This window comes from Phyllobates terribilis, unplaced genomic scaffold, assembly GCF_046119375.1.
Source record: "Phyllobates terribilis strain yellow unplaced genomic scaffold, ASM4611937v1 Scaffold_1__5_contigs__length_1240528914, whole genome shotgun sequence".
NCBI classification, from domain to species: domain Eukaryota; kingdom Metazoa; phylum Chordata; class Amphibia; order Anura; family Dendrobatidae; genus Phyllobates; species Phyllobates terribilis.
The window spans coordinates 493583920-493595800 of record NW_027362761.1 but is presented as its reverse complement, the minus strand read 5'-3'; the positions used below and the strand labels follow the sequence as shown (position 1 = coordinate 493595800).

Genomic DNA, 11881 nt, shown 5'->3' with positions numbered 1-11881 from the left:
CAGTTCCCCAACACTTAGAGGTAGTGCAAATACTAGTGCCTTACGCATCCCAGTACCACGTAGGTCTACACGTAGTACACTAGGTCAACCCCCTGTCAGATACACTGAGTAAAATAGTTAAACTTCTGACAAGTGCAAATAGTTACCCCTGGGGTATTATATAGCATTGTATTGTATATTACTGTATTATCTTGTATATTGCCATGTATTCATTGCCTTTTATATGCATTTAACTTATATTTTTGCCTTCAGTAATGGACAATTCAAGTGATATGGACACTTTACCAATTTACTTCTCATTACCCGTATGGGTACCTAAGAACTCTGTGGCTGAGGACTATGTGCAGCCCAAGGACTTTTCTTTGTAAATATTTGCACTCCCAGGAGTGCCCCATTGAGCAACCTCTCCGGAAGAGACTTGGACTTCTAGGTTGCTTATTCCAATACATATATCTATTTATTACTTATTAATGTTATATGCAACGTTTAAGAATGTGCCTCCCATAAAGGGAAGATTGTTATTGTTCATGCTATATTGTTTTTTCAAAATGTACTTCAGCCTGGGAGTGCTGAGCTTTTCCAGGGGGGAATGTGGCGCCCCTGCTGCGCATGAGTGCCACAGATCCTAGAGGGGTACATGGACGGATTCCTACACAAGAGGCCCTCATAGCATACACACACCTCCACTTTCTACCTCAGACCACCAGAGGGAGCCCGGATAGGGATATAAATAGGGAAGGTGGAGCTAGGCAGTCAGTTCCTCTAGACAGTTCAGCAAGTACAGGTCTGAATACAGAGTCGAGCTCAGTCTGTGAGGAGTCTAGAGAACACAGCTAATAGTTCAGCAGTGGAGCACGAGGCTCCTGCAAGCTAGACTCAGGGAGCTCACTTAGAGCCCAAGGCGTGCCGACGCCATAAGAGCGGTGAAGCACGGCAAGCTGCCGCTAGTGGGTATAGCCTAGTTAGGGCCTCGAGCAGGCCGAAGGCTAAAGGAGTAGCATTTGGGGGCAAAGGAGCTGTAAAAGCTCACCCCAGAAAACATATACCGGACACCGGTTCCGCGTCTACAGGGCCGTATACCCCCCTGTAGAGACAACTGGAGACCCCTGGAAGACTTCAGGTGCCAGGAGCACCCAAGAGCTGATACGTACCAGAGCCAGGAGTCACGGAGGCCCCGCAAGCTGGGAGCGTGTACTCCAAGAGAAGGCCCTACCACAAAGTCAGCCGGTGGAGGACAGAGACAGAGTTAGGCCTAGCTGTAGGCAGGTCAGAAACTTACTACACAAAGGCAAGAAACAGGAGGCCCTACACCCGCTCACTATACCACCCAAGCTGCCTTAACCCCGGCCTCAGTGGGCTGCCGCAGCGCTGGTGGCCCTCACCAGACACCACAGGTGGCGTCACGAACTTTCATATAATTATCCACCCTTTTAAAGAGAGGTCCAGGGTATGGGCCCGGGAGCCGACTACCGCGACATCCCCAAGACCAGGCAACAAGGCCCGGGCGCCGAGTCATCCCCATCCCCTGGGCGCGTCACTGGCATGGCTTACCACCTCCCACCATGCAAGACCGCCATCTTACCTATCAATCCAGGCTGCACACTTTGCTCCAGTACCTGCTGTGTCTCTTGTCTGATTGCTTAGGGCGGCGGTGCAGCTACTGCTTGATTCTTATAGTTACTGTGTGAGCACTCCTAATGCCTCCTCAGCCTATTGCTGTGAGTCACTGGATACTTAAACCCCCTCCACCCAGTAGGGGGTGCCTGAGCAACACTTTCATTCAGTATGTTCTGTGCAACTGAGTTGCCAGGTCCTGTACTGTATCTTGTCTGTTTCCACCCCTGGGGGCTATATACCAAGGCCTGTTACCTGTATCTGTGACTTCTAGTCTGTCTCCGCCTCCCTGGGGGCTGAGTTCCCAGGCTCGTTCCTGTATCTTATTCCTGGTTCAGTTCATGTCTGAACTGTGTCCTAGCCCATTACCTGTTTCTCTCTATGTCTGAACCTTCCCTTTTCCTGCAGTGTCTGAACCTGCACCTAACTCCAACTCGTTGTCTCTCAACTTCTGTTTGTGAGTTTTGTGTACACTCGCTACTTCATTGTAAGTACCTTGTGTGTATCTGGTTCTGCTTCTTCACCGCACCTGCGGTTTTGCTCTGCTCTGCTTGTCCACCACACCTGAGGTTTCGCTCCGCTCTACTTGTCCACCGCACCGGCGGTTTCGCTCTGCTTGTTCACCGCACCGGCGGTTTCGCTCTGCTCTGCTTGTTCACCGCACCTGCGGTTTCGCTCTGCTCAGCTTGTTCACCGCACCTGCGGGTTTTGCTCTGCTCTGCTTGTCCACCACACCTGAGGTTTCGCTCCCCTCTGCTTGTCCAACGCATCGGTGGTTTCGCTCTGCTTATTCACCGCACCGGCGGTTTCGCTCTGCTCTGCTTGTTCACCACACCTGTGGTTTCGCTCTGCTCAGCTTGTTCACCGCACCTGCGGGTTTTGCTCTGCTCTGCTTGTCCACCGCATCTGCGGGTTTTGCTCTGCTCAGCTTGTCTACTGCATCTGCGGGTTTTGTTCTGCTCTGCTGTTCACTGCATCTGCGGGTTTTGCTCTGCTCTGCTTGTCTACCGCTTCTGCGGATTTTGTTCTGCTCTGCTTGTATACCGCACCTGCGGGTTTTGCTCTGCTCTGCTTGTCTACCGCACCTGCGGGTTTTGCTCTGCTCTGCTTGTCTACCGCATCTGCGGGTTTTGCTCTGCTCTGCGGCTCCGTTCCTGTGTCCCATTCTGTACTGGTCCCTATCCTGCCTGTATTCCTACCTGCCAGTGTCCGCCTGTCTGCATGCCAACCGTGCCTGCCAGTGTCCACCTGTCTGCATACCAGCCATTCCTGCCAATACCCACCTGTCTGCATACCAGCCATGCCTGCCAGTATCCACCTGTCTGTATGCCAGCCTAACCTGCCTATTCCTGCATTCCCCGATGTGGGTCAACAGCTGTGACCGGGGTCTGACCTGGAGTAACACCTGGTCCCTCTGCTCGGTTCCTCCCTGGTTCACGGAGTCGACTGAGCCGCCATGTGACCTTGGTCGGACCGAGTTGATACTTAGTTACGCCCCTCCAGGCACTCCTCGGTTCATGGTCCAGTGGGATCACTAATCATGCTCACGCCAGTCAGTCCGGGTGTGTGCGTAACACGTACTATTATGTACCACGTCATAAAGTGGATAAGCAAGGGAGGGGGAAAGGAGGTGATTTGAACTTATTTTTTTCGTATTTTTTAAAACATGTTTTTTACTTTTCACTGTACATGTTAGTCCCCTTGGGGAATTGAACATGTTAAAAATCGGACCGCACGCAGATAACATTTGAGTGCGGTCTTATTTTCACGAACTGTCAGAAAGTAGACGGTGCGTATGAGAAATACTTATGACACTCGCTCCACACTCAGATCAAACTCGGATCAAAGTATGATCAAAATAATTTGTCAGTTTTTGTCATATGTAATAAAATAGGGCGTCTGAATGAGGCCTTACTCTGAATTCTATTAGACTCTGTTCCTATGTACATCAGAGGCTCCACTGCAGATTCCCTCATATTGGACCAGAAGTATGGTGTAGCTTGCATTGTTGTTCTATCAGTCAAAATAATCAATAAATTACCAAACCCTATTATAAGACAATGGAGTCAGTCAGCAGACTGTGAGTCAGTGAGCGGACATGTGGAAGTTTGGGTTCTTCGGGTTTGACTGATCTTTAGTCCAAAGTTCGGTTCGGGTACCAGAACTGTACCCAAACTTGGTATCTTCCTCCCTGAGAAAGCCACACGAAAGATGTGTCGGAAGTCCGTGTGAGTATTGCCCCTTCACCTGGTTCCATCTCTACCATTCCCTCTGCTCACATTGACTCCCTTAGATCTCTTCGGCTATAGGAATGATGCCTTGATTTTGTGCTTTCTGCGCTGCTTAGATGCTATCTGCATTATACATTGGTATTACTGTGGTTTACTATGGATTAGTATTAAGCACTATTGTCACTTTATTCATGTGTGCACAGCTAAATTGTTTTATTACTTGCTGTCCTATTTTTAATGAAGTCTTTCTAATGTAAGTATATTTTTCAATAATTTTTTTGCCTAAATCATATACTCCTTTTCCTCTTTTTTGTTCAATTTCAATGGAGTGATTTATGATGGATCCTTGGTGCATGTTCGTGCCACTATAGGTTTATCTTCACATTATGGGTTTTGTGTATATTGTACCCAAACTTGAACCTGAACCCAAACCCCATATAAATCAATGGGGACCTGAACTTTGGAGCTGGAAAATCTCTTTCCTCCCCGAACTCCCGCATTGTAAAACGGACTTCTGTGGTTGGAGTTCAGCATTGGACACTACGTGTCTGGTACAAACTCCCAACTTTACAGTTCAGGTTCGCTCATCTCTAGACACCATGATGCAGATGTGAAAACCTGAATTTCTGAGGATCCAAGTAATAATAAAAAATATCGGTACTAACGTAGTGTATAGTATAATACAAAAAGATTACTAGGATTTCAGAGATAGGGCAGCACGGTGGCTCAGTGGTTAGCACTGCAGTATTGCAGCACTGGGGTCCTGGGTTTAAATCCCACCAAGGACAACATCTGCAAGGAGTTTGTATGTTCTCCCCGTTTGTGTGAGTTTCCTCCTGGTTCTCTGGTTTCCTCCCACACTCCAAAGACATACTGATAGGGAATGTAGATTGAGAGCCCCAATGGCGACAGTGATAATCATGTCTGTAAATTGTCTGAATTGTAAAGCGCTGCAGAATATGTTGGCACTATATAAATAAAAAGATTATTATTATTATAGATTTTTGTTTCAATATGTGTGAAACAATGAAACATCATACATCATTTTAGAAATGTTTTTATTCTTCGAGACAAGCAGGACAATTACAGCAACAATTAGTCCCATGAAGACATTTTATAGCAGTAACCACGCAGCACCAGAGATTATAGGTTAGTTATGGTTAAGCTTGAAATCTAAGTCATTCTCTGTTCATACCGCTCAATTATAACCTCTATGCCAGAGCCACTGACTCCTAAGAGGGTCCGCCAGCTTTCAGTCTTGTTTCACATATCTTTGACGGAAAGAAAAGCAAGGCAGACTAAACTGTTGTTGCCATCAAATATACTGTACGTTCTGATAAAATAAAATGCAAATGTGAACAAAGCCTAAAATAGAACCTCATGATCGCCCAGTTATACATATTAAGACACCTCAGCTCAAGCAAATGTGCATAGAATAAAGCAAGCACACCTATAACCTGATATGTGTAGAAATAAAAATGAATAGGAATGCAAACGCCTATGTTTTTCTTCAGTTATCAGAAACACAGGATCCTTATATCAGTGTTAGGCCACGGCCCCACTATCAGTATTCGGTCAGTATTTTTTCTCAGGAGTGGGAGACAAAACCAGGAGTGGGTGATAAATGCAGAATTGGTGACTTGTTTTTATTATACCTTTTCTCTGATTGTTCCTCACCTGGTTTTGGCTCCCACTCCTGAGAAAAAATACTGACCGAATACTGACCAAATACTGATAGTGGGGCCGTGTCCTTACATGGCATTTCTCCTAAATTTAGGCACACGATAGACACATTCCTACTCCAAAGCTGCAATAATTTTTGGAAAGAGATAAATAAGAAAAAAAGAATCCCACATCAAACACACTAGGGTTATATTCTACATGTAGTTTAATATCCCTTCTTGTAAATTAAAAGAATTTTACCGTTATTCTGAGTGATGGCTTACTGGATAGGACATGCCAGCACTGTTACATAGTTATATGGTTAAAGAGGACCTTTCACCAATTTTTTTTATGACGAACTGGACAATGTAATAGCGGCGGCAGAGCAAAATAATTTTTTTTTTATTTCACCTCTGAGTTGCAGCCATATTAGCAATCATAATATTTGTCACCTAAACAGTTAATCTTTTTAAAGTTCAAATGGGCATTACCAGAGAGATTTCACTGGGGGCGTGTACTTCTTCCTCTTTCTGATGCTGATGCTGACCAATCATTAGCAGGCAGCAACACACTGTGGAAAGAAGAACACGCCCCCACAATAGCTTAGAACAGCCTCAGTGTAAGAAATATATTGATATCAGTCTGCTCTTCTCACCACAGTATAATAATATATGCTGGGGCACAGAAGACCTGAGAGTGATTAACTGGCATCTTTCAGCTCTCATCTCTATCAGTCATTCTGGGAGGAGGGGTAGTGCTGCAGAGAGTTGAGTCTCTAATACCTCTCCTTTCCTAGTGCTGCCAACTCTGGCAATCATAAGCAGGCATCCACATACAAGGGGAAAAAGAATATGGCTCCACATTACTTAGAACTGTCTATGTGTGAGATATGACACAGTCTACTCTCCTCATTACAGAGTGATGACATGTGCTGGAGCACAGCAAACCTGAGTTCATTTAGCAGCTTTCATCTCCTGCAGTCAGTGTGGGGGAGGGGCAGTACAGCAGAGCTGGCAGCACTACACTTGCTTTGGCAATGCTAATGTGTATTTTTTCCTGCCAATAAAGCTCATTTGAAATTGAGAGGACTTCTATTAGAAGTGTTTGTATTGAGGCTCAACTTCTGCAGTATGCTTCACCCCCCACACTGACTGCCAGAGATCAAAGCTGTTAGTTAGACACACTCAGGTCTGCTGTGCTCCAGTACATGTCATCACTCTGCAGTGAGGAGAGCAGACTATTGGTCAGTACATGTCTCACACTAAGCCAGAACTAAGCTATTGTGGGGACATGTTCTTTCCCCAGTGTGTTGCTGGCAACTTATGATTGGTCAATGTCAGAAAGAGGAAAAAGTGAAATCCCATTAGGTGTCAAATACTTTGATTGCTAAGCTAATACCTCCGCAACAGAAAGGCAAAATTAAAACAAAAATGTTTTATTTCTCTCTGCAACCATTATTTCATCATTTGTCCTGTCCAGTTCATACATATCAAACTCTGGCCCGTGGGTGAAATCTGGCCCACAGGGTGGTTTTATTTGGTCCGTGACACCAAAACCATCACCCCTGTGTGGGGCCATTATTCTGTATGGAGGACTATATGGAGCCCATTATTCCATATGGAGGACTATGGGGGGCCCATTATTCTGTATGGAGGACTATGTGGGACGCATTGTACTGTATACTGGTTGGCCCATGACTTTGTCCAAGTTGGTGATGAGTTAAAGGGAATGTGTCATCATAAAATGATCTATTGTGTAAATCTGGTTTTAGATTAAATGTATTTTTTCAAATGCTTTTCACTTTTCTATATCACTATCTATATTAGAAAAATCACTCTGTCATCTAGATCTTGTAGTACACTCACAGTTCTTATTCTTTACAGGAGATTTTTCAGCAGTCTCATGATCATCACAGACTTGATTATTTTGAAATACATCTCTATATACAGTAGATAACTAAGGCTTCTACACAAACATATGGTCCGAGTCAGTCTATTGCTGCTAAAGTCCATTTGCCTAATAGGAAGTAGGAGTCTTTAATTAGGCCAAGTGCTTAGTGTGAAAGTTACAAGTTTTTATTTTTAAATAAAGAGTGGTATGAAAAAAAATATAAAAAATCTTTAAAAAATACATATCTTGATCTAAACATTAGGTCATTATCTGACTACACACTCACTTGAATCTCTAATTGATTTTTATGTAAGCAGGGGTCGTCCGTGTGGAATTACTGGTTTGAGGTCACATCCACTCCTGCATTTGTTTTGCAGTATGCGTTTTTGTGACTCATTTACTCATCACTTTTTAATTTAAATTTTTCAAACTATCTCCCAAAATGCGCTGTTCTAAAAGGTAAGTTTGGAGAAATCTGAAACTGTTACCAATTACGGATTTAAGGTGTCGTTTCCATTTTCTGAATTAATTTTTCAAACGCTCCTAAACTCAGCCTGAAGAAGTTATACGTGTGGTGTTACTTTGTGTTATTTCTTCATTGTCCTTCTTACAGCACAGCCGCCTGTACAGGGACATATAATTTTTTGTTGATGCAAAGTAATATAAAAAGGGATCAAGACAGCAACTGATGCTGCACACACAGGTACAGATCATGTAGGTAAAATACAGGTGATCACCAGAATTAAGACTGATATGGAGATTTTGAATGAAAAAGACGACATTGGTCGGCCCAAAGCACAATATGAATGCGGAAATCACAATGATAACCAAGATCACGGCTTGTCTCTTTTTCTCAGTGTTGCCCATTTCTGAAGAACTCAGTTTTCTTATGGTTACAATATAGCAGAAGGTGGTAACCATTAAAGGTAAGAAAAAGAAAAGTATACAAAAAGTAGTAAAATAATAATGATAGAGATTATTCACATCTGCTTCATCCTGAACATCATGACAGGTTGTTTTGTCCACTGAGACTAAGTACAGAGTTTGCTTGTGTATGAGAAGGGGAATGGTGCTGCATATGGAAATGAACCAAATGACGAAACAGATCAACCAAGATCTGTTCACTCTGCGCCAATAGAGGGACTGCAAAGGATAAACCACAGCCAGGAACCTGTCCACGCTCATACCTGTCATGATGAGGATGGAGCAGTACATGTTACTGTAAAATGCCGCAATGGTAAAGCGGCACATTCCTTCTCCGATGAGCCAGTTATTCCCAGAAAATCTATAAACAATGTTAAAAGGCAGCGTACAGACAAAGAGCACATCAGCCAGCGCAAGGTTGAACATGTACACCATGGCTGGCTTTTGGACTTTTGTCTTTACCATAAATATGATGATGGCTTTTATATTTAATGGTAAGGCAAAAAGAAACACAAAAATATATATCACTGGTACAAATAGGGTCAACCAGCGGCTGGAAAGATAAGATTTGACTTTAGGTGGGATCTTATTTCCGACACTAATAAATAGTTCCATATGGTATTCTCCGTTTTGTGGGTCTTCTATGGATGAGTTTGTTGAGGGACATTTTGTAGAGTTGTCATAGGTTTCATTGCTGTTTTCTGATTTAGTTGATTTTTTTCCATCTAAAAGAATGATGATAACAATTATGCTAGTGAAACAACAAATTCAGTATATGAAGACACGTCAGACAAAAAAACTATTAAAATATACTGTAAGGTGGCTAATGGTCGCATAGTCGATGGGAGGTATGTATCACAGAGATAGGTGTCCTCTGTGATATAACACGGAGTGTTTCTCTAGTGCATGTAAGCACTAAAAGGAGACCGGGTTATGGGTAACTTGGAGAGATGGGCGGGTCCAGCTACCCACATACCTCACCTCTGGGTGTGGTTAACAACCTATAAAATGGAGGCCGTTGTTTGGTTTGTGTGTTTGGAGGGAGAAGGCCTCCTGTGTGTGGTTGTCTCCAGAATGAGCCAGGATACTGGATGCTACCGAATCCTGTGTGCCCACGGGACTGGCTAAGCAGAGACCTTCTTAAAGGACACTTTACTTTGTTTGTCTGAACTAAAGTCTGTTTGTTTTTCCTTTTTGCTTGTTGGTTTATGAATCAATAGACTGACATGGACTTTTAAAGGAACATGCTTCCTGTTTTCATCCCGTTGCACACAAGTGAGTAAAACCCCTACAACTGGTGTTAGACGTGCGGGCAACGTTCCCAGCAGATACGTGTGATTCCTACAAGGTGGACCGCATGTCCTGGGTAAAGTCTGCCACAAGCCAGCAAGCTTCGCCAGACAAAATGGAGGACCTGCTGAAATACCTGATCCAGTCGCAGCAGCACCAGCAGGAGACCAACAGGCTGTTGTTGCAGCAGATCCAACAGCACCAGCAGGAACAGTGACAGCAGATGCAGCTTCTGGCAACTGCCATCCAGGGCAGGACGAACACCCCAACCCCAAGTCCGGCTGATGACTCCCACGTCATGAAGGCGGTAAGATGGGCCTTGCAGAAAATGACCCCGGGGGATGACGTAGAAGCTTTCCTGACGGTATTTGAAAGGGTCGCCGAGAGGGAGAAGCTTCCGCCAGAGAAGTGGGCAGAGGTACTGACGCCATACTTGACGGGGGAGCCCCATCAGGCTTACTATGATTTAGCTTTGCAGGACGCTAAAGAGTATGGCAAGCTAAAGACTGAGATTCTGGCGCGCTTGGGGGTGACGATGTCTGTCAGGGCACAGCGGGTCCATCGCTGGGTGTATCACCGGGACAAACCCCCTCGCTCCCAAATGTTTGACCTTTTGCATCTGATCCAGAAATGGCTGCAGCTGGAGTCCTCTATGCCTGCGCAAATAGTAGAGCGAGTGGTGATGGACCGATTTGTGCATTCCCTGCCGAGGCCAATACACACCTGGGTTGCCCAGGATGATCCCCGGAATGCCGATGAACTGATTGGACTGGTCGTGAGATACCAGGGAGTTGAGGGTTCCTTAGAAAGGCAGCTCACTCCATACTGGGGGTCCCAACACAGCGTGGAGGCCCAAAAGGGGGTGGGGCATCCAAGGTCCAAATGGGGTGGGGGAGGTAATGCCCAAGGTCCCTACGGGTGATGTCATTTGCTGGAGGTGCCACGGCCCAGGCCACATAGCCGCCCGTTGTCCCCTGACCCCCAAGCAGATGGACTGCAGCATAGGACACTGATGTTCGTATTATGCGTATCTGGCCTGCAGTGTGAACGGTGAACCCAGCGAGGGGCCACAAGCATGTCCCGTAAAGATGAACGGTTGGCAAGTAACGGGACTGCTAGACTCCAGGAGTCTGGTGACCCTTGTGAGGGCCACACTTCCTCTCCAACTGATCCCGAGGAAAAAAGTCGGCGTACGGTGCATTCATAGTGATGCTAAGGACTACCCCATGGCCAAAGTGGACATTGAAATGGCCCACAAGGTTGGCATCTTTCAGGACTTGTTGCACCTCATTATTATAGGCCGGGACTTTTGTTTATTTTGGGATCTGTGGGGGAAGGGTTCAGGGTTCGCTGGCTCAAATAAGAAACCAGTTAACCCTGAAGAGGTACTCCACACCCAGAGTCAGACGGGTTTCCCTTTTGTGTCCTTGTGGGGGATGAGGAGGTAGTGCCCCTGAGTCTGACATTCCGGAGTTAGGGGTGACCAGCGAGAATTTTGGGACTTTTTTTTTTTGGGCCCAACATTGGGACCTAACTGAGGGAAGCCTTTAATAATGTCATGGTTATAAATGGGATTGCACAGGAGCCTGGGGCTGACACAAGATTTCCCTATTTTATGTCAAGTGGGGAGTTGTTGTATCGTATTATGAAAGTGAGGGAGGAGCTGGTGGAACAGTTATTGGTGCCGGGGCCCTATAGACGGATGGTGTCGGACATGGCCCATTCACATATCTTGGGGGGACATCTGGGAGTGGAAAAAATGCAGGAACGGATCGTGAGGAGGGTCTATTGGCCCGGATGTCACCGGGAAATATTAAAGTATTGCAGGTCCTGTCCTACGTGTCAGATAACCGCCCCCACCTCTCACTTTCGTAGTCCCCTCGTGCCATTGCCTATTATTGAAGTACCGTTCGAGAGAATTGCTATGGACTTGGTCTGTCCCTCAGTTAAGTCTGCTCGTGGGCATCAATATATATTGGTCATCTTGAACTATGCCACCCACTATCCTGAAGCGATCCCTTTGAGAAACTCCTCTGCCAAGAGTATAGCTCGTGAGTTAGTCCATGTTTTCTCCCGGACAGAGTTGCCAAAGGAGATCCTCAACGACCAGGAAACACCCTTTATGATTAAGGTGATGAGGGAAATGTGCAAGGTCCTTCAAATCTCCCAACTGAGAACATCAGTATACCAACCTCAGACAGATGGCCTCGTGGAGAGGTTCAACAAAACCCTGAAGAGTATTCTGAGGAAGGCCATAGAAAAGGACGGGA

General features: G+C 45.5%; 1 protein-coding gene across 3 annotated transcripts in view; it reads right to left on the bottom strand.

The window, feature by feature from the left end:
* Positions 1–5111: 5111 nt before the first annotated feature.
* Positions 5112–11881, bottom strand: part of LOC141168125 (proteinase-activated receptor 1-like) — a 48880-nt gene continuing 42110 nt past the window's right edge. For all 3 annotated transcript variants that reach the window (XM_073655040.1, XM_073655039.1, XM_073655041.1), the window contains one exon: positions 5112–9046. In XM_073655040.1, the coding sequence (XP_073511141.1) occupies positions 7947–8936 (990 nt within the window). In that variant the 5' untranslated portion in view covers positions 8937–9046 and the 3' untranslated portion in view covers positions 5112–7946. The remainder of the gene's footprint in view (positions 9047–11881) is intronic.